This window comes from Heloderma suspectum, chromosome 5, assembly GCF_057233095.1.
Source record: "Heloderma suspectum isolate Gila_16-S chromosome 5, 16-S_ref, whole genome shotgun sequence".
NCBI lineage: Eukaryota > Metazoa > Chordata > Lepidosauria > Squamata > Helodermatidae > Heloderma > Heloderma suspectum.
The window spans coordinates 25,574,232-25,596,971 of NC_139462.1; the positions used below are offsets into that span (position 1 = coordinate 25,574,232).

The following is a 22,740-nucleotide window of genomic DNA, read 5'->3' on the forward strand; positions in this document are numbered from 1 at the left end:
GCCTCCCCCCCGGGATGGGACTTACCGTGGCCAAATGTCCCTCCCGGCGGTGGTTCGGCGGCGGTTCGTCAGGGGTGGGGATGGCGGCCGGTCTCCCGACCGGCTGCTGCCGCCACCATTGCAAAAAAAAAAAAAAGTACAGTAAAAAAAAAACACACACACCCGTGATAGGCTACGTAATGATTTACGTAGCCTATCACGGCTAGATTTCCAAAGTCAGCCATGATAGGCTACGTAAATCGTCACGTAGCCTATCACGGGTGACTTTGGGGGAAAAAAAAGTGCGTATGCAAATGGTGGCGGCGCATGGGCGCCGCCATTTGCGTTCCTTATTTTGGCATGTCTAGTTTACATAAACATTTACATAGACTACGGCGAAAATAAGGGAACGCTATTTGCGTTGCCCTTATTTTCGCCGTAGTCTACGTAAATCTTTACATAGACTAGACATGTCAAAATAAGGAAAGCTCCATGGGAGCCGCCATTTGCGTACGCGCTTTTTTTTTTTCCAAAGTCACCCGTGCTAGCTACGTGACGATTTACATAGCCTATCACGGCTGACTTTGGAAATCTAGCTGTGATAGGCTACGTAAATCGTTACGTAGCCTATCACGGGTGTGTGTGTGTGTGTTTACTTTTTTTTTCGCGGCTGGGTAGCCGGGGCGCTCCTACCCGGCCTGAATTTCGCCGGCGAGGGATGGGGCGCCTCCCCCCCGGCCTGAATTTCGCTGGCGAGGGATGGAGCGCCTCCCCCCCGGCCTGAATTTCGGCCGGGCGAGGTGGGGCGCCTCCCCCCCCTCACCTGAACTTTGGGGGGAGAACCAAAGCACCTCCCCCCCACCACGAAGCAAGCTTCGAGAACAGGTAAGGGACTTTCGTCCATCACTAGGTGTGATCTCCTGCTATTTGGAATAGTGCTGTGCCGAAACCCCACCTGCCCTTTTGTGACCTCTTCATTTCCCTGTGAAAGAGGCAGATGTTTTTCTGCTGCTTTCATTGCAATGGTAAGAATTTTGGAGAAGTTTTTCTGGGTGTAGGGCTCCAGTGCTTACCTTACTATAAGGAGGTGCTTGAGGGGTTCATGTGTGCTTTTTCCTTCACCATTCCCCTGTTCCCCCATTCTGTCCTTGCAGCCTCTCCAGCTCTTCTTGAGCATCTCAGAAAGCCCCCTGGAGGACTTAGCCAGGACTCCCTCCCTTGGGGCTTCCCGTGCTGCAGCCTGCTCGGTGCCTGAAAGCTGGGAAAGGGGTTGTTATCCTTGTTGCTGCGGCTGCTGTTGTTAAAATGACTTTTAATAATAAAGCAAAACCAAAATGCCTCTCTCAGCTTTCAGGCACTCAGCAGGCAGCAGCACCCGGAAGCCCCAAAGGCTGGAGTCTTGGCTAAGCCCTCTAGGGGCTTTCCGAAGAGCTCAAGCAGCTGAGAGGTTGTGAGTGTGAGGACAGTACGGGGGAAAATGGTAAAAGAAAGAACACTGCCCCCACCCCCACCCCCACCTCCTTCCTGTAAGGTAAGCACCGAAGTCCTGGAGCGACAGAAATTTATCCGAACTTCTCACCCCTTCCAACAGTTTTCAGGTGCAGTTGCTCCCCTCCCCCCCCCCAACGAATGGTCGAAAATAAATAGGTTGAAAAATTCAGCACAGTGCTAGTTTGGAAACATCTATGAATTGGGCAGCCCTGTGTTTTACATGTACCAGTGACATGGCACTTTCCCATTCGATTGTTGCCCTCTATCCAAATTTGTCCCTTTGTGCAAAGGATGTTAACATAGTAGAAAACTAGAAAAATATCCATCTGCTATTTTGGAATCACTTCTTATGACCAGTTGGGCCATCTGTTTTCAGCGGCGTGGCGGCGAGAGAAGTGACCCCGCTCTCCACTGCCTCTTCTCCGTTTTTCTTCACAGCAGCAAATACAAATAAACAGTCAGTAGCTTGGGGCTCCTTCAGCCAAGTAATTTTTCCAGCTTTCGTGAGGAACGCTAAAGCTTTTTACGGAGAGATTCTGTCAGGGCAGCTTATATGATGATAAAAGCAGACTCGATGACATGTCTACTGTATTATGCATGCTCCCTCACTTCTTACTACAAGGATGCAGAGAGATTCCCATTCAGCCTTCCGTCTACGGGGATTGTTGAAGGGTAGATGGCATGGATATATGATACAGAGAAGACAAATGGGTGGGGAATGAACTGGCCTCACATCCACATGGGAGCTGGGGATGGAAAATAAATGGGAATTCAAGCCTTTCTTTGACCTGCTCCTCCTGCAGTCCCTCGGTTTCTGCACAACTTTGGAGACAGCTGCATAATGTGCAATAAAACAGGCAGTGGCGGTGGCAGTGGGGGGAAGTAATTTCTCTGTAAAGGTTGGGGAACGTTCTTGTTTCATACATTCGAAGGCCTGTACATTTCATATGCCTACTGTATGTGTCTCAATATTGCTTACTCTCTCGAGCACAGAAACATGGCTGTGAAATCTGGTCTGAAGTGATCAGACAATATTGTAATCAAATGCTGATTTGCTTTTGATAATTTTGAAAGCTCATTTTCATTAGTTTAATCTTCTGGAAAAAAAAGGAGGGGGGAAAGAGGAGAATCAACTTTGTGTTTTGATTTCAGTGAAGCTGAAACCTCAATAGAATCCACCTCCAGGCTTTCTTCAAACATCACCAGTGGGGTTTTACAAGATTAGCTACCGTTCTTTGCCTTCGCCTTTCATCCAAAGCTTCAAAATTGCTATACCCAGCCTTGATCTCCGTAAATCCTGACACAGTCTGCTTATTAGAAGGAACCAGGTAGATCGGGATTTGCAGACATTTAATGCAGGATCAAGAGAACGTATGTGTGATGCGTGTGTGAAACATTGATTCAAAACTGGCAGTCTTTATCCTTGGAAGTAGCATTTTGAAATGGGATCCCTCAACATAATGGAATTCTCATAGCCCAAAGTTTTAGCATTTTTCCAAACAGTGTCAAGTCTCTTTTGCTGTGCTTGAATATAGATTCTAAGCTGAAAGGGCTCGATCCTTTGCACATGCTCTGTTTGGGTTCCAAGCGAGTTCACACAAAACATTTACAGTGCCAACTGCAGCCACTTCTGCTGCTACTATCTCCCACTTTTCCTGCACCTTCCAACTTACCTGGGGCAACAGGAGGAGAATGTGGTGGCGATACAAACCTTCAACATTTCTATAGCGGGGACAGTGGAAGCTGGTGGCCCCAATTTTTGGTGGGGCTGTGAATCCATTCTGAGTTTCAGTCAAGACCAGACAGAACTCTAAAGGAGGTATCCAAGGTGCTGAACCTATTTAGGGCCTAGGGTCCAGCACCTTGGGCAGCTCCTTTAGAGTTCTGGCTGGTTCTGACTGAAACCCAGAATGGATTCACAGACCCACCAGAATCAGAGCCACTGGCCTCCACTGAGCAGGGGTGTTGGACCTCCGGCCTGTGGGTCCAATCTGGCCCTCCTGGGGTCCCAATCTAGTCTTCTGGAGTTCCCCAGATAGCCACCCGCCCTTTTCCCCAGCCATTTGGTGGCTCACTGGCTTTTGTGCAGTTCCCATGCTGAAAGGTTAAAACAACTCTCCTAGTGCTTAGTTATTGGGCGTAAGTGTTTTAGGGTGCAATCCTATTGTTTCCACCCTTGGTGATTCTAAGCCTCCACACTCAGAGACTTACGATCATCCAGTGCAGGGCGGTAGGTACAGGCAGCAGAGGCAATCTTTGCCTCCTCATCCTCTCTCCCTGTATTTTCACTACATGGGCTATTTTGCCCGTCTAGCTGGGGTGCTTCAGAGGAGGAGGGAAGGAAGCTGGCAGAGGTCCCGGATACCTCATATCCTGTCTCTCCGGTCACCTCCCCATATTCCCCCCCCCAAAAAAAATCTGGGGTGGGTGAGGAAAATGACTTCAGCCATGGCCTGTGTATCATGCAGTATAGCACTCCTGGGAATGTTTATAGTTGTTGTTCAGTTGTTAAGTTGTGTCCGACTCTTCGTGACCCCATGGACCATAGCACGCCAGGCCTTCCTGTCCTCCGCTCTCTCCCGGAGCATGCTCAAGTCCATATCCATTGCATCAGTGATGCTATCCAGCCATCTCATCCTCTGCCGTCCCCTTCTCCTTTTGCCTTCGGTCTTTCCCAGCATCAGGGTCTTTTCCAGAGAGTTTTCTCTTCGCATTAGGTGGCCAAAATATTTCAGCTTCAGCTTCAGTATCTGACCTTCCAATGAGCAGTCAGGGTTGATTTTCTTTAGGATGGATTGATTTGACCTCCTTGCAGTCCAGGGGACTCATAAGAGTCTTCTCAAAGCACCACAGTTCGAAAGCATCAATTCTTCGGCGCTCAGCCTTCCTTATAGTCCAGCTCTCACAGCCATACGTTGCTACTGGAAAAACCATACCTTTGATTATACGAATCTTTGTCGTCAAGGTGGTGTCTCTGCATCTTACTATGCTGTCTAGGTTTGCCATACCTTTTCTCCCAAGGAGCAAGCGTCTTTTAATTTCATGGCTACAGTCACCATCTGCGGCGATCTTGGAGTCCAAGAAAATAAAATCTGTCACTGCTTCCATTTCTTCCCCTTCTATATGCCAGGAAGAGATGGGGCCAGTTGCCATGATCTTAGTTTTTTTAATGTTGAGTTTCAAACCAGCTTTTGCATAGGGATGGCGGAGAATTTCTCCATGAATCTTCGGGAGGCCGAGTGCCGACGCATTCGGCCCGCCGAAAGTGTTGGGGAAATTCTCCACTGCCCCCCCCCCCCGGGATGGGACTTAACTTCAGCGAATGTCCCTCTCGGCGGCGGGTCCCGGCGGCGTTTCGGCGGCATTTCGGTGGGGGCGGCGGCCGGTCTCCCGACCGGCTGCCACCGCCACCATTACAAAATAAAAAAGTACAGTAAAAAAACACACACACACACCCGTGATAGGCTACATGACGATTTACGTAGCCTATCACGGCTAGATTTCCAAAGTCAGCCATGATAGGCTATGTAAATCGTCACGTAGCCTATCACGGGTGACTTTGGGGGAAAAAAAAAGCGCCTACGCAAATGGCGGCGCTCCATGGGCGCCGCCATTTGCGATCCTTATTTTGGTACGTCTAGTCTACGTAAAGATTTACGTAGACTACGGTGAAAATAAGGGAACGCTATTTGCGTTGGCCTTATTTTCACCGTAGTCTACGTAAATCTTTACGTAGACTAGACGTGCCAAAATAAGGAATGCATACGCACTTTTTCCCCCCCCCCCAAAGTCACCCGTGATAGGCTACGTGACAATTTACGTAGCCTATCATGGCTGACTTTGGAAATCTAGCTGTGATAGGCCACGCAAATCGTTACGTAGCCTATCACGGGTGTGTGTGTGTGTTTTACTTTTTTTTCACGGCCGGGGAGACGGGGCGCTCCTCCCTGGCCTGAATTTCGCCGGCGAGGGATGGGGTGCCTGCCCTCTCGCCTGAACTTCGGGGGGAGAACCGAAGCACCTCCCCCCCACTGCAAAGCAAGCTGTGGGACAAGGTAAGTCCCTTTCGTCCATCCCTACAGTTTTGCACTCTCCACTTTCACTCTCAACAAAAGGCTCTTTAGATCCTCTTTGCTTTCTGCCATTAGGGTGGTATCATCTGCATATCTGAGGTTGTTGATAATTCTCCCGGGAATCTTAATTCCGAACTGTGATTCATCCAACCCGGCATTTCTCATGATGTACTCTGCGTATAAATTAAATAAGCAGGGCGACAATATACAACCTTGTCATACTCCTTTCCCAATTTTGAACCAATCGGTTGTTCCATGTGTGGCTCTTCCTGTTGCTTCTTGTCCCTCGTACAGGTTTCTCAGGAGACAGGTAAGGTGGTCTGGTACTCCCATCTCTTTAAGAATTTGCCACAGTTTGTTGTGATCCACACAATGAAAGGCTTTAGCGTAGTCAGTGAAGCAGAAATAGACGTTTTTCTGGAATTCTCTTGCTTTCTCCACGATCCAGCGAATGTTGGCGATTTGATCTCTAGGGGTGCATGAAACCCACTTACCTGGTCTCGCAGCTTTTTGCGGTGGGGGGGAGGCGCTTCGCTGCTCTCACCCCGAAGTTCAGGCCGGGGGGGGAGGCTTCCCGCCTCGCCCGGCCGAAATTCAGGCCGGGGAGGAGGCGCCTCGCCTCGCCCGGCCGCGAAATTAAAAGTAAAAAAAAAACAAAAACGCCCCCGTGATAGGCTACGTGACGATTAACGTAGGGTATCACGGCTAGATCTGCAAAGTTAGCCATGATAGGCTACGTAAATCGTCACGTAGCCTATCACGGGTGACTTAAAAAAAAAAGTGCGTACGCAAATGGCGGCCCCCATAGGGAGCCGCCATTCGCGTTCCTTATTTGGTCGCTGTAGTCTACGTAAATCTTTACGTAGACTACGGCGAAAATAAGGGCAACGCAAATAGTGTTGCCGTTATTTTCGCCGTAGTCTACGTAATCTTTACTTAGACTACAGCGACCAAATAAGGAACGGGAATGGCAGCTCCCTATGGGGGCCGCCATTATCCGTACGCGCTTTTTTAAAAAAGTTACCCGTGATAGGCTACGTGACGATTTACGTAGCCTATCACGGCTGACTTTGCAAATCTAGCCGTGATAGGCTACGTTAATCGTCACGTAGCCTATCACGGGGGCGTTTTTTTTTTTTTTAGTTTTATTGGAATGGCGGCGGCGGCAGCCGGTCGAAAGATCGGCTGCCGCCCCCGCCCCTGACGAAGACCCGATGAACCGCCGCCGGGACCCGCCACCGGGAGGGACATTCGGCAAAGTTAAGTCCCGTCCCTGGGGGGGGCGGGGGGCGGGGGGGTGGAGAATTTCTCCCCGAAACTTGTTTGGGGGGGCCGAACACGTTGGCACTCGGCCCCCCAAAGTTTCGGGGAGAAATTCTCCGCCAACCCTATGATCCATGAAGGGGGGGGGGAATGTTTATACTTACTTCAAAATACAAGTGAGGGATCACACACTGGAATATAAAAAGCTATCTGAAAATAGAAAAGTATTACATCAGGGAAGAAACCTTCATTTTGGTATACTAATTTTCCAAAGGCATAGACATTTTCACAAAATCATAGTATTGGAAGGGACCTCAAAGGTTATGTAGTCCCATGATCTGCTGATGCACGGTAGGGATGTACGAAACAACTCACCTGTTTTGTTTCGTGACATCCACGGTGGGAGGGAGGTGCTCCGTCCCTCCCCCCAAAATCCTCACCAGCCAGCTCCGCTCCACAGCGACTCCACGGAGCCTGCAGCAACAGCTGGCCGCTGCTGGGCTGTGCAGGGACGGAAATGGTGGTGGCTGTAGCCGCCGCCGGTTGCGGCCCTTTTTTTCGCCGTGATAGGCTATGTAAATATTTATGTAGCCTATCACCGCGAAAAAAAGGGAACACTAATGGCGGCCGCCATAACCGCCACCATTTCCATTCTTTTTTTTCTGCCGTGATAGGCTACGTAAATATTTACGTAGCCTATCATGGCCTCTGCAGGGACGCAAATGGCATCCCTGCATTAGCCGTGATAGGCTGTGTAAGTATTTACTTAGCCTATCATGGGAAAAATCGTGAAGCGAATGGCAGCCGCAGACGTGGCCGCCATTCGCAAAGCAGCGTGAACGGACCAGGTAGGTGCTCCGTTTTGCTTGCCTTTTGCGGGGTGGTGGTTCCGCCACGGATTTTGTTCCGCCACAGATTTCGGGGGGCCGAATACAGTGGCATTTGGCCTCATTGAGATCCGTGGCAGAATTCTCCGCCATCCGTAATGCAGGGTGTGAAGATTTGAAGCCTACAGAGGCAAAGAGAAAAAAGATCAGGCTTAGAGGCCTGGAGATTAGTGTTGGGAGAGGGTAATCCTGAGAGGAGTAGTTTCATTTCTTCAGTTAAGTGTCAGTTTCATTTCTCCACTGAAGTTTCATTTCTTCAGGTTTGAAGCAGTACTTTTGGTTTTGAGGGAGGAGGGTATATAAAGACAGCGAGAAAGCCAGTAAGACAGAAAGACTTGGCTGCAGCCAGAGCAAGAGAGAGTCAGGGAGAGAGACAGCCAGAGCCTGAAGTGTGAGCAGAGCCTGAAGAATGAGCAGGAAGAAGCAGCTGAAAAAGTCTAAGGACAGCTAGGGTAAAGGAACTTCCATTTTGCAATTTTTATTTCCTTTTAATGCCTTTTGTATCAGTCAGGTTTATTGTGTAAATACCTTTGGTTGTGATTGCTTGCTTTAATTTATCAGTTATACCCTGTCTAGAGTGTCAGTAAACCCCATGTTACTGGGAAGGGGAAGTTTAAAAGAAGGAAGGTGGGACTCTTAAGGAGGCAAGAGATCCTTAAGGAGTTGCTCAATGGGTCCAGGTCATAAGGGGAACCTTGACATAAGGAATCTATAGCTACAGCCTCCCTGATAGATGGTCATCCAGAGTCTGCTTAAAAACCTCTAATGAAAGTCTGCCCACCACCATCGAATGCAAATCAAACAGCTTGTCCTGCCAGGGAGTTCTTCCTAATGTTTAGTCGGAATCCCTTTTCTTATAATTTGAACCTGTTGGCTTGTGCCCTACCCTCCAGAACCACAGAGAACAGATTTGCTCCATCGTCCATGTAACAGCCCTTCAGATATGAAGATAGCAATCACATCTCCTCTTCATTGTTTCTTTAGGCAAAACATACCCAATTCCTTAAGATTTTCTTCACACAACTTGGTCTCTGCACCCCATTCTCCCCCCTTCTTTTGGCCTCCTTACACTGAAGTATCCAGACCTGTATTCAGTATTCCAGGTGAGGTCTGGCCAAAACCTGGAATGCCATGTTTTGATTTAGAGGAGCATTCCATCCCATTTGCATTCTAATGTGGTACAGTCAGTGCTAAGATGGCTGTAACATATTATCATTCTGAATGTGTATTTTGGTTCTTTCTCTGGGAAACTGAGTGGAAAAGTCATGAACATAAATTGTGTGTGTATATGTAGTTTACAAGGAGAGCGTGTTTCCTCTCTCATTTCTCATCCCTTAGCTACATTCTTGATACATAGTGTTTATCCTCCATTAGATCTGTGCACCCCATCTCTACATATGGACGGTTCATTAGAAAAGTAAGATCTTATCCTTTACAAACTGCTTTGCCAGCGCAGTTCAGCCTTCATTTTATGGGGGTCTGTGCTGGAATGTAGCCTCTTGAGGATCACCCTTCCCAGCATTACATTACTATAAATTATTACATGACACAGTATGCTCGTATGTCCTGATGAGGTATCCAACCGAACGTTGGACTTGCAGTTTCCTTTCCCTCAGGGCTGCAATTCTGACTTCTGGTTCTGCATGTATAAAAATAATTACGTCTAGGGGAAAAAAAAGTGCCAGAGGGAACCCATTGTGTCTTGTGTAAGCTGAATTAAAACCTGCTGAGTCAGCACTTGCCAAAAAATTATCTTCTGTGGTGTTTTACTGAATATTGCTGGAGAGCAGCATTCTTCTTGGATGCTTGTTTAAATCAAGTGCAAGCTGATGCAGTGGCTAAGAGTGTGAGAGATGGTTCCTGGTTCAGGTCATGCTTCAGCCATGACCATTTAAGTGGCCTGAGGCATGCCAATATCTATCAATATGTCATCTGTAATACAGGGGTTATGGCTGGCTCCAGCTTTGAGGAAGTCCTTGGGAAAGCACTCTCCATGGACACCCTCCTATATCCCCCCTCCCCCAATGTAGATATTGTAGAGCTGGAAAAAGTGCAGAAAAGGGCAATTAAAATGATCAATGGGTGGAGCAACTCCCCTATGAGGGAAGGTTACAACAGCTGGGATTGTTTAGCTTGGAAAAAAGGAAGGTAAGGGGAGACATGAAAGAGCTGTACAAAACTATGCATGGTGTGGAGAATGTGGATAGGGAGACATTTTTCTCCGTCTCTCAAAATACTAGAACCCAATGTGGTCATCCTATGAAGCTGATTGGTGGGAGATTCAGGAAAGATAAAAGGAAGGTCTGCTTCACACAGCTTCCATAGTTCAACTATAAATTCACTTCCACAAGATGTAGTGATGACCACCAATTTGGATGCCTTTAAAAGGGGGTTAGACAAATTCCTGGAGGGGAAGACTATCAATGGCTATTAGTCCTGATGGCTAGTATGCCTGTGTATACCAGGTGCTGGGGAACATGGGCGGGAGGGTGCTGTTGCACTCATGTCCTGCTTGTGGTTTCCCATGAACAGCTGAATGACCACTGTGGACAGAATGCTGGTTTAGATGGACCCTTTGTCTGATCCAGCATGGGTCTTATGTTCTTAGTGCTGGTGGGGCTTGCTGCAGCAAGGTGCTGTCACCAGGCCTGACAGGATGGAGGCCTGCAGGCAATGTTTTGGTTGTTAAATTCCAGCACACACAACCCACCTCAAGCTATTAATCAGTAGCTTAGGGAAGAATCTCTCCCTCCTATGTTTCTACCGTTTCAGGCCGTGAGTTCTGTTGATGCTGTGAGATGTACCTTGGGTTGCAAATTTCTGCTAGGGATCAGTTCTTGAGCAGGATCTGGTTGGGTTAGGTATCTCAGGAACCAAGGCAGAAGGAGATCAGAACCACAGAAAGCTTCAAGAGGCACTGGAAGCCTTACAGGATTGTATATATGTCGCTCCAACAAAGATCAGAGTAAAGATTGAGGCTTAAAAAGGAAGTTATTGGCTTTTAGGCTGGTTAGCTCCGCTTCTACCTTTGCTGAGGCTTTGACCCTTAAAGGGGCCTGGTCTGTTTTAGCAGCCTCAGACTGCAATGATGTGGGTGTGGTTGTGGCTAGGGGTGTACGAAACAACTCACCTGTTTCATTTCATGACATCCGCGGTGCGGGGAGGCGCTCCGTCCCTCCTCCCAAAATCCTCGCCAGCCGGCTCTGCTCTGCGGCAACTCCACGGAGCCGCCGGCTGGGGCCGCCCTCAGCAACATCCGGCCGCTGCTGGGCTGCGCAGAGACGCAAATGGCGGCTGCAGTAGCTGCCGCCGCCGCTTGCGTCCCTTTTTTTTGTCGTGATAGGCTATGTAAATATTTACATAGCCTATCATGGCCTCCACAGGGATGCAAATGGCGTCCCTGCATTAGCCGTGATAGGCTACGTAAGTATTTACGTAACCTATCATGGGAAAAATCGTGAAGCGAATGACAGCCGTTTCGCGCACCTTTTGCGGGGTGGTGGGGTGGTGGGGCTTCATTCTGCCATGGATTTCAGGAGGCCGAATGCACTGGCATTCGGCCTCACTGAGATCCGTGGCAGAATTCTCCGCCATCCCTAGTTGTGGCATGCTATTGTCTTCATGGCCCGAGTCCTCAGATATTCTCTGAATTTCGCAATGGAGTTCTCCAATCAGAAAATGCATACACAAATGCCTGTATTAGGGAAATGAGCACACAATTCCACCCCAAACTATGATTAGGAAAATTGCCTGCAAAAATATGTATATGTATATATTTTGTACAAAAAATTGTGTACAAAAATGTATGCTTTAGAAGCGCACACGAAAATGTGTACAAATATTCATGCAAACTGGGAAAAAATCTTAGAAGTTCAGAATGAACTGAATTTAGGATTGGGAGAATTCTTGGAATTTGGGACAAACCAAATTTAAGATTGGGAAATGAGAAACTGAGAGAAACTGAAATTGACATATTTACCCATCCCTAGTAAACTCATCTCTCTCCTGCCCATGCGTATATCACTGGTGTCTCTTCCTGTGTGTGCATGCTACCTGTCTGTTGGAAGGTAAGCTATGTAGCCTCCCATACAGACTCCTTGGAATAAGATGATCTCAACAGCAGGGAAGATAACTTATGGCCACACTGGTGCCTTCTCCTCCTCCTCCGTTTTCTCTGGATTGCTAGCATAACAGACCTCAAGCTGCACATGCTCCAACTGTCCCTATTTACTGTTTCTTAGGGATAGTTCCCAAGTAAATCACTGCCACATTCTCCCCCCCCCCCGCATCTAGATTTGCCCTTTTGGTGATGCCTTGTAAAAAAATTTTAGTGTAACTTGCTGGAGTTGCCATTCTTCAGGGCTCAGCTCGCTTCCCAGGCTCTTTCAGAGTTAATGTTTCTGACTAGGATGGTAGCGAATGCATCTTGTCTCTAGAGTGCATACATCTAAACGTATGAACACTAAGGCATCATACTGCATGCAGCCTGCCATTTCCCACACTGCAGATAATGTGCTGTACTGTGAACCATGACAGCAGCCTATTATCCAACAATTAGGTTTTTCTAATATAACTTCAATCAAATGAACAAACACTGTCTTGGCCCTCAGAGCCATAGCAGACACAGCAAATAAATACAGCATAAGTGGACTTCGGCTGCCTTTACACTAAAGCAAACCCCCACCGTCCTCCCATTCTGGAGCCTTTCTGCATTTATCGTGGGCTCCCAGACAGCAACCACATGGTTGCTGAGAGGAGAAGCTTTTAATTTTCAAGGTTCCATAGAACTCAGTGAAACAGCTCCATCTTGTGGCTGTTTTAATCACGTAACATTCCAAGTTAAAAAGACGGTTCATTAGTTCTGGATCTTTTTGAGATGAAATAACCAGGAAATACCTCTGGATATGCCCTGGAGGTTAATGGCATTATGAAAAGGACCCACAAACTTCCATGAATGAGCAATCTCAATAGCAGGATAAAAGCTCCATGTGAAGGAGCCCAGAGCAGAGTCTTCAGCAATATGTAATGGATGATCTTGTGTGTTGGGCTTGGGCAGGGTTCCTTCATATGAGAATAGGTGTGTGACAAGCATTCCCCTTACAAGTGCAATTACTCCCTCTAATAGTAAATCTACATGGAGAGTGCCAATGGCTATGTAACCCAAACGGGGCAGCTGAGGAAAAAAAAAAAAAGGTGGTATCGGGGTGCTCTAGGGAACTTTGAGAATTGTAGAAGTACTTTTTGTTTTAAGAGAAGTAAACTCTAAAGGGGCAACCCCTCTTCCAATAGAAACCAATGAAGACTAAGCATGGAATGCTGACTGTCTGTTGGGCAGTAAAATGGGAAACCTGAGGGAGCAGGGCAGAGGAAGGGAATGGAACAGAGTATCCTGGAAGAAGGCATGTCTGGAATAGTAAACAGGAGCACTCCACACTGCAGGTCTTTGTTGCTGGACCCACATGTACAATATAATATTGACTCAGCTTACTAGTCTGGTATGGGTAACAGAAGTAACATATGTAGAGTCAGTGGAGGCTGATGGTTCTGATGTCAGCTGGGTGGTGAATCAGCTCCGGGTTTCCGGTCAGAACCAGTCAGAACCAGTCAGAACTGTGACTGGTGCTTCCCACCTTGGATAGCTCCTTTAGAGTTCTGACTGGTTCTGACTGAAACCCAGAGCAGATTCACGCCCCATTGACATCAGAGCCACCAGCCTCCACTGTGTAGAGTGATTCCTACCTTATAGTGTCCTCCATTTGAAGGACTGCCAGAGGACAGTCCTCCGTTTGAAGGGCTGGCCAGTCTAAGTGTGGTTTAAAGATAACAATAAGGGATTGCAGGGGCCTTGAAGTTGCCCTTCACTGGGCAGCGCCTGGACAGCAAACTGAGTGGGCAAGTGGGTCATCTGGTTGTCATCTTTCCCACTACGGTGAGATGTTTTGTACTTCTATTTGAATTACAGTAATTTTTTTCTAAGCTTTGTTGTTAGCTGGCCTGGGCACTTTGTGAGGAAGGGTAGGTTATAAATCACATAAATTTGCATCAAAACATATACATTTACATGTGCAAATGTTATGCAAAATTGGGTCTTCTTTTAGCCCCATGTTAGCAATTCAGTCCTTTTTTTGGCAATGCCTAAGTGTCTACCCTTAACATATGTGTAGTGCTTTGGACGCTTGAAATGCTGTCTGTTTGATGCAAAGTTGCCTCTTTTGAAACTGTTACTTTGTAGAGTAATATCAACAAATTTATAAAAATTAAATTTGTGGAAAGAAAAAGGCTGGGATAGACTAACTATTATATTACAAGTAGCAAATGTACAACTGGGGGACAATGTTGCGGTACATAAAAGGAGTTGCATGGGGATATTGGTTGGTGTTCCACATTTGTTCAAATCCCTAGTTAGCCATGAAGCTCCCTGAGTGATCCTTGGCAAGTTGGTCTCGCTCTCTCGCTCTCCGCCAAGCCTATCTCTTACAATTTTTAATAAGATGAGAATTGTAACACACTATACACGAAAAAAAGACCCATAAAAATGACAAACAATGATGGGAAATTGGAATATGGAAAGACCTAGCATAAAACGTAATTTCTTCAGCAGGAAAAAAAGAGACTCCAAAGCTTACTTGTGATTATCAAGGCAATTTTATATTTTCCTGCAATGGTTTTGGCTGGGTATTATTTATGTTTTTAGAGCAAGGTCTGCATAGCTTGTATCCGATCAACTCGAAACTAGGGATGCACGAAAGTCACTTACCTGGTCTCGCAGCTTGCTTGGCGGTGGGGGGGAGGCGCTTCGCTGCTCTCCCCAAAGTTCAGGCCAGGGGGGGAGGCTTCCCTCCTCGCCCGGCTGGAATTCAGGCCGGGGGGGAGGCTTCCCGCCTCGCCCGGCCGAAATTCAGGCCGGGGAGAAGCGCCCCGTCTCCCCGGCCGCAAACTTCAAAAGAAAAAAAAAAAAGACCCTGTGATGGGCTACGTAACGATTAACGTAGCCTATCACGGCTAGATTTGCAAAGTCAGCCGTGATAGGCTACATTAATCGTCACGTAGCCTATCACGGGTGACTTAAAAAAAAAAAAGCGCGTACGCAAATGGGGCTCCCATAGGGAGCCGCCATTCACGTTCCTTATTTGGTCCCTGTAGTCTACGTAAAGATTTACGTAGACTATGGCAAAAATAAGGGCAACGCTATTTGCGTTGTCCTTATTTTCGCCGTAGTCTACGTAAATCTTTACGTAGACTACAGGGACCAAATAAGGAACGCGAATGGCGGCTCCCTATGGGGGCCGCCATTAGCAGTACGCACTTTTTTTTAAAAAAAGTAACCCGTGATAGGCTACGTGACGATTAACGTAGCCTATCATGGCTGACTTTGCAAATCTAGCCGTGATAGGCTATGTTAATCGTTACCTAGCCTATCACAGGGGCGTTTTTGTTTTTTTTTTACTTTTCTTGTAATGGCGGCGGCGGCAGCCGGTCAAAAGACCGGCTGCTGCCCCCACCCCTGACGAAGACCTGCCGAACTACTGCTGGGACCCGCCGCCGGGAGGGACATTCGTGAAAGGTAAGTCCCATCCCGGGGGGGGGCGGGGGGCTGGGGGGCGGAGAATTTCTCCCCAAACAACCTTCGGAGGACCAAATGCGTTGGCACTCGGCCCCCCGAAGTTTCGGGGATAAATTCTCCCCCATCCCTACTCGAAACTGCCCACCAGTCATGCAATTATGGCCCATGGTCAGCTGCTCAACAACTCTTTTATTTTTACCATTCCAGGTAGGCATCAAAAGCAGAGTGTTTTTGAGCTCTGGTGGCCATCACCTTGGCTTGGTAGACCACAAGTTGTGCAGCCCTGCCTTAGACCAAGGTTCTCAGATTTGGGTTGGGTTCCTACTAGGGATGTCAGAGAAATCTGCAATGGAATTAAATGAGTTCAGAATTCTATCAATCTGATCTGTAGATACTGCATTGGACTGGCTTCTCCTGAGTTGCACAGATTCCATGGACTTGCAGACTGTTTTTTTCACTTTCTAGAATTTCACGCAAATTTATATTCATAGAAAAATACATTAAAAAAAAACTTGCTGAAAATGTGGATTTTGCCCATAGGCTAAAGCCTGAACCTGCACACTTTGGGGGGATTTGTGCAGTTTGGGGGATTTGTGCATTTGTGCAAGCATGAATTTGTTCAAGCGCAAATTTGCGCAAATTTGGGAAATGGGAAAAAATCTGATTCCATCAATGTGCAACTCACAGAACAACAGGCACCTGATAATTGAAATGCAGATGGAACTGATTTTACAAAATCGGTACATCCTTAGTTCCTATGCCATTTTTCTTTGAAAATTGCAGCATTTGCTTACATTGGCATTTATTCTGAGGTAATAGCTCTATCATTCTCTTCAACCTATGCTTTGTTTACACAATCAAAATGGGTAAATCCAAGGATGGAGCACATAACAAACAAATGTTCCTTTAAATGTGGACTAGGAAGGTCCATTTGCACAAGGGACAGACCTTACACAGTTGCACTGAAGATAAAGATGATGATTTGACATTATATTGAAACAGATTGCTAAAATCTCTGACTGCAAATAAATGTAGGAAGTTGAAATGAGTAGATCACAAGCTGATAGAAATAATCTGTAGAATGAATGGTTTTATTAGAAAGGGTATGGGAGGGCATAACTCCTAGTTACTCAGGTTTTTCAGAACCTGGTTTTTAGATGTATTTGCTTGGATTTAATGTCATTTTAGGAGCATATCTTAGGGACAAGGTGAAAAACAAATATGGGATGCTTAGTTGCAGGGGCCCATGAGAGTCTTTCAGGGGAGTCTTCCAGTTCTCTCAACTGTGCAGGCCTGCTAAGGTTGTATGAATTGCTGAGCTGAGGTGGGGAAATGTTTTTGGATGAGGGGTGGACAACCCATCACCTAACCCTCCACAGGCTGAATGATGTCAGAAATGGGGCCACACCCCTGATGTCATTCAGTCCCTGGATGAAGCCTTGGCTGGAGATATTCTAGCCACCACCTCTGTTGGGGGCAGCTTCACCTGCCCCGTGGCTTTCCTCTTTGGGGAGGATGGTGCTTTGACTTGGATTCCTGCACTGAGCAGGGGGTTGGACTCGATGATCTTGTAGGCCCCTTCCAACCCTACTATTCTATGATTCTATGATTTTTTTCAGAACAAGGAGGAAACTTGTCTGTGATACTGTAACCCGGTTTGAACTACCTGCACTTCTATTTTCCAACCATTTGTTGCAGGCAGTGCAATGTTCTTTTATGATCCTGGTTTCAGTCGTGTGTTACGTCATGGGTGTGGGACCTCTATCCTGAAACATAAAGGGCTTGATCTTCTTGTTCTTTCTAGCCTTTTGACTCTGATAGATCTTTTCATATGTATGGAATTCAGAGTTGAATATGTCGACCTTCTCTTCTCCATATGATGATGATAATAATACACAACTTTTCTTTTCCACCTATCCAGATTTTAATATTGGCTGATACTGGCCAAGCACAACAGGTCCTGATGGGGGACTCAGGATCAAGACGTTCCATCATTGTGTCCCGATTGCCAATATTCCGGAGGAGTATTAGCCGAAGGCACGATTCCCTTCCATCATCGCCAACTTCCAACAGTACGATTGGTGTTCACAGCTCTTCTCCCTCCAGCACCAATTCTAGTTCAGGTAGCACAGGCAAACGCAGGAGCCTCTTCCGCACACCTTCCATTAGCTTCCACCACAAGAAAGGGAGTGCACAGAAAGCGGAATCTCCAAGCCAAAACGTGGGCATTTTGAACGGTGCTCAGTCTAGCCACAACAGCACTTTGCGGAAGCTCAATTTGGAGGAGCACGTGAAAAGTGGAGGGAGGCATTCGGTCGGCTTTGGAAGCTCTCGAAGCAAAAAGATAACAAGGTCCTTGACGGAGGATTTTGAAAAGGGGAAGGAGCCTTCGGCCAATAAGAATGTCTTCATAAATTGTATAAGGTCTGGGAAAAATGAAGGCGATGACTCTGGCTTTGCAGAGGAACAAAGCAGGTTCTCTGTTAAACATTCCACAAGGAAACTTCTTCCCAAATCCTTCTCAACACACTACAGGTTTTCAAAGCCAGTCCCTCAAAGCCAGTCAGTTTCCTGTGTGCCGCCATCTCCTTGCTTGTTGGATATTAAAAACAGTGTTGAAAGTGAGCCTGTGTTGGCGGCGTCCTCTCCTTCATGTTCTGCTGAGGTCATAGAATGTGTAGGCAGCTCTTTACAGTCACCGATGCTTTCCGCTGACCTGACCACAGTACAGACGCCGTCTGAGTTTCTAGCATTGACTGAGGATTCAGTTTCGGAGGTTGATGGGCTGCCCAACTGTGGAAATGTGCATGCGGAAACCTTTGCCCACAATGTTTCTACCTCTCAAGTCTTCCCCAGTCCTGTTGCTGCTCCTCCTTCTCTCCTTTCAAGGAAAACAGATCGTGTGGAAAGTATTTCCCATTGTGCAGTTATATCACCTGAAAGTCACAGGGCTAGAAACGTACTGCTCAATGAAGCTAGTGCTGCATCTGAAACCCTTCATTCTCATAGAAACCATGCAAAAGTATTATTGCAAGAGCTCCCTGCTGAACAGACCAACCAACCAGAAGAAGCAAACTCAGGAGATGAAGCACAATTAAAACCCTTTGTCTTAAACCAGGGAGAAATAACTGAACAATCTGCAAAAGCACAGGGATCGCATAGGGACCAACAAGATATAAGAGCACCTGATCACTTTAAAGAAACCATCCTAGGAATTGAGTCCAAGATCATCCCTTCGACTTCTGAACCTCAGCCCTTTCAAATGCAACAGGGGTGCGAAATAAATCACACGACGGGTACGTATGGGTAGTTTTTGTTGCCTTCTGAAAGTGTCATTTTCTAAAAATCTGTAGGAGTTTCCAAGTACATACAAATTGCATTCAGCTGGGGCTGTGTATACTTGGGATGGCACAAAGGTACTGTTGTTGAGGACCTTTAATATCTGTGGGCTAAAGTTACTGGAGAAGTATCTCACAATTTGGCCCTGGCAAGATGAGGTGCTGGGCTTTTGAAAAGACCTTCTTCCAATTAATGTGGAACAAATGTTTGTGAAGAGTGTTTTGCAACATAGGTGCTAATTGTCTGACTCACTCTCTCTCTCTTCACAGTGACTCTTGCCAGTAGTTTTAGCCCATATCGAGAAGGAAGATTTGTAGAAAAACGTCTGAGATCCTCATCAGAAGGCACTGCTGGAAGTAGCCGGATGATCTTAAAACCAAAGGATGGAAACCCAGAAGAAATGAACAGTTTGCGAAAGCAAAGAACGAGTTCCTCATCATCTAAAATGAACAGCATGGTAAGTTTGCAAAACCTCACTCAGCATGGTGGGGCATTTCCTTTGCTTCCTGTGAACAGAAATGTGATAGCAGCTTCTAAAACATGGCACGCAGATGTACAAAGATGAAGATATGATCGTAAGACAGGAAATGGTCAGAACTGCAATAAATAACATATTATCAGACTTGTAGAGCATGAAATTGGTTTGTTTCTTTTAAAAAAGAGCTAGGTTAGAATTCAAATGGTTGCCCAGCCACAGACTCACTAGGCAGCCACAGGCACATTGCTGCCTGTTTGCCTTGGTACCTTCATGTTCTCTGACCTCAGAGGAAAGCTCAGAGTGGGAGGAGGCATCATCCAGTTAATCCATCATCTGCTATTCTGGGACCTTCCAGGCTGGAGGAAGTGGCTTTGTCATATTCCTCGGACTTAGTGGGCACCCCTCTGATGCAGTCCTATGTGGCAGGAGCCAGCGGGTGCAGAACTGGACAATGGCCCTTTAAGAAGTAGATGGCTCCTCAGAGGGGGCAGAGTTAACAACAGATCCAGACCTGCCAGCCTTCAGAAAGCTTCAGAAGGCCTTTGCATGTTGCTGAGACAAGAATGGTCCCTGAGTGAGTGAGCTAGCATAGATCTGTCCAGGGTCCTGAAAGTCCCAGCCATCCTGCATAGCTGGATTTATCTCTTCTAGTAAGTGCAACTGGTAGAGGTTGGTTTTCCTGGGAAACTTGAGGTGAGCTAGACAGGGCAAGTACTGCTATCTACAAGTGCAGAATGGAAATATTAAGAGGGAAATTACATGGCTCATATTAGTCCACAAGTTTTGCATGTAGAAATGCCCCAGCTTCAGTTTGGGGCATTTCCAGTTTAAAGGGATCTTGGGTAGCAGAGCTGCAGAAGTCCTCTGTCTGAGACCTTGGAGAGGCATTGCAAGGTGGGGTAGTAAATCTAGAATATGGATATATACCATAGTGTCATAATAATGCCCCAGTGGAGGGTTTCTATGAGCCCAGCGGTAATGTGTTTTGCTATAACATAGCAATTCTCAGAATTCTCAAAACTTTTATTCTCAGTTTTATGGAATAAAAATGATTAGATGATGCTGAGTCAGTGGTGAACACAAGTTTTGTCTTGTTCCCAGTACTCTCTGTAACACTGGCCTCTTAAAGAAAGGGAAGAGGCTTTTGATCAGGAAGGGGTGTCTAGGGAGAATCACCCCTTTCTGACATGTGCTGCATGCATATAGCAAAGTTGTAACTTTAATTTAGTAATAGCTCTTTGTCAGGATCTTCAGGTGTAAACAGTTAGACATAATTAGGTCTAATATAATTCTCCTCTGTAAGCATTAATCATGAGTGTCTCAGCAATCTAGTGAATTTCTTAAGCCAGGCGATAATTGCTGCAAGACTTAAAACAGAAGTAGAAATCTGTGACAGATTGTGGACTCCACTTGTGTTTACTGTGGGTGTCCTGAGCTACCTCCACTTGAAGTGCCGCCAGCTCATTATTGCCACTGCTTATGCCAAGGGTGGGTTAACTTGTGGCCCTCCGGGTGGTTTGGCCTACAGCTACCATCAGCTCTCACCATTGACCATGCTGGCTACGGCTGATGGAAGTTGTAGCTCCCCCAGATGTTTTAGCCACAACTTGTCTACCCCTCGTTTATGCGATGCTGATTCTGCTCCAGTTTCCAGCTCTGCAGCTGAATCTGGCTGTGGACCACCTTTCTAATTTAGGTGGACCACACCTGAATGAGTGTGTGAGGCTGGGGAACATACCCCACTGCACCAGATGCCCTTCCTTCCTTCCTTCCTTCCTTCCTTCCTTCCTTCCTTTAACACCCACATGTGCCACATAGGCCAGTGCCTAGGGTAGTCAATCAGGTGGCACATTTATCAAGCCCCATAGTCCAGTGAGGACCTATCTAGTCAACGCCACCATTCTTAGTTCACATAAGAAACTCTCTGCTGGATCAGACCAAATGGTCCATGTTTCTAGTCCAGCATCCAGTTTCCCACAGTGGTCGGTCAGATACCTCCGGCAACCCCATAAGCGGCACATGGGGGCAATAACTCGTTCGTGTTGTTGTTCTACATCAACTGGTATTTCCAGACATGCTTGTTCTGAACCTGGAGTTTATATATAGCCAACCATGACTAGTAGATGTGGATAGGCTTATTCTCCATGGATTTTTCTAACCCCTGCTAATGCCATCATCACCACACCTTGTGGCACTGAACCCCATAAATTAATTATTTGTTTTGTGAAGATGTTACTTCTTTTTAGTCTACCTGGACTCTCCTGCCCATCAGCTTCATTGGATGATCCCTCCCCCAGGTCTATTATTAGGAGAGAATGAGGGAAAAAAACGCATCTCTCTACACACTTTTTCGACACCGTGTATAATTTTATAAAACTTTGATCGGTTGCCTCCTTAGTCACCTTCCCCTATAAACTAAAAAGCCCCAAAGGCTGCAGCCTTTCCTCAAAGAAGAGTTGTTGCAGGCCCTTGATTTTTTTGGGTTGTTCTTTTTGGTGCCTTTTTCAGCTCTGTTGTTGTCATTCAGTTGCTTCCGACTCTTCGTGACTTCATGGACCAGCCCATGCCAGAGCTTCCTGTCGGCCGTCGCCACCCCCAGCTCCCCCAAGGTTGAATCCGTCACCTCCAGAATATCATCCATCCATCTTGCCCTTGGTCGGCCCCTCTTCCTTTTGCCTTCCGCTTTCCCTAGCATCAGCATTTTCAGCTTTACAGCATCTTTTTTTAAAAATGCGGCGACCAGAACTTTATACGGTAGTCCAAGTGTGGCTGTGCCGTAAGGGCATTATGATACTGGCATGGCAAGGTCAGAGTCAGCACATCTCTCTTGCACTGCCTCAGATCTCCCTAGGTGCACCACAGGACAGGCGCCCAGAAGTGAGGAATGGGGACCAGACCTGTGTGACGTGAGATGCTACTTCAAAGCAATCTTTGGGATTGTTCCAGTCCTCACTCCTCACTCTCCTTCACAGATCAAGAGGGACCAGCGATGGCCTTTTGCTGGAAAGTCCCCCAAATTTAAGGATGGATGAGTCTGTCAGTTTCACTTTCTCACACATTCATTTTTTTTAAAATCTCAGGCTCTTTCTGTCCCAGATATGAAGAAATTTGGGAATTCTGGTAAATTCTTATTAAAACCAAACTGAAACGAAATCCTCACCTGTCTGCACTCAGATAGGTATAGCTATTTCCTGCATGGGGAGGGCCATGATATACCCGCCTGACATGTTCCTGTTAAAGATGAGGAGCTTGTCAGAATAAAGAGGTAGCAACCGATGCAATGAATATGAACTTGAGCACACTCCGGGAGAGAGCGGAGGACAGGAAGGCCTGGCGTGCTATGGTCCATGGGGTCACGAAGAGTCGGACACGACTTAACAACTGAACAACAACCTTAATTCAGCACAACAAACATGGTTGAATACACAGGGATTCAAACCCAGACTCTCAAGATTCAAGCACTCAAAGCCCTGAGCCTGGATGGATGCATCTGTCAGTTTCAGTTTTTTCCTATATTAGATTTTTTTAAAAATAAAAAATCTCAACATCTTTTTGTCCCAAATATGGAGGATTTTATGAATTTGGTAAATTCTTTAAAAAAACTGAAATGAAAGGAAATTCTCATCCATCCTAACTAAATCTTCTCCCTCCACATGCTAAGGTCCT

At 46.6% G+C, this 22,740-nt stretch overlaps 1 protein-coding gene across 3 annotated transcripts in view; it reads left to right on the forward strand.

Moving 5' to 3' along the window:
* CCSER1 (coiled-coil serine rich protein 1) overlaps positions 1-22,740 on the forward strand; it is an 857,015-nt gene that overhangs the window by 205,465 nt on the left and 628,810 nt on the right. For all 3 annotated transcript variants that reach the window (XM_084855629.1, XM_084855630.1, XM_084855631.1), the window contains exons 2-3: positions 17,179-18,553; positions 18,866-19,053. In XM_084855629.1, the coding sequence (XP_084711755.1) occupies positions 17,221-18,553; positions 18,866-19,053 (1,521 nt within the window). In that variant the 5' untranslated portion in view covers positions 17,179-17,220. The remainder of the gene's footprint in view (positions 1-17,178; positions 18,554-18,865; positions 19,054-22,740) is intronic.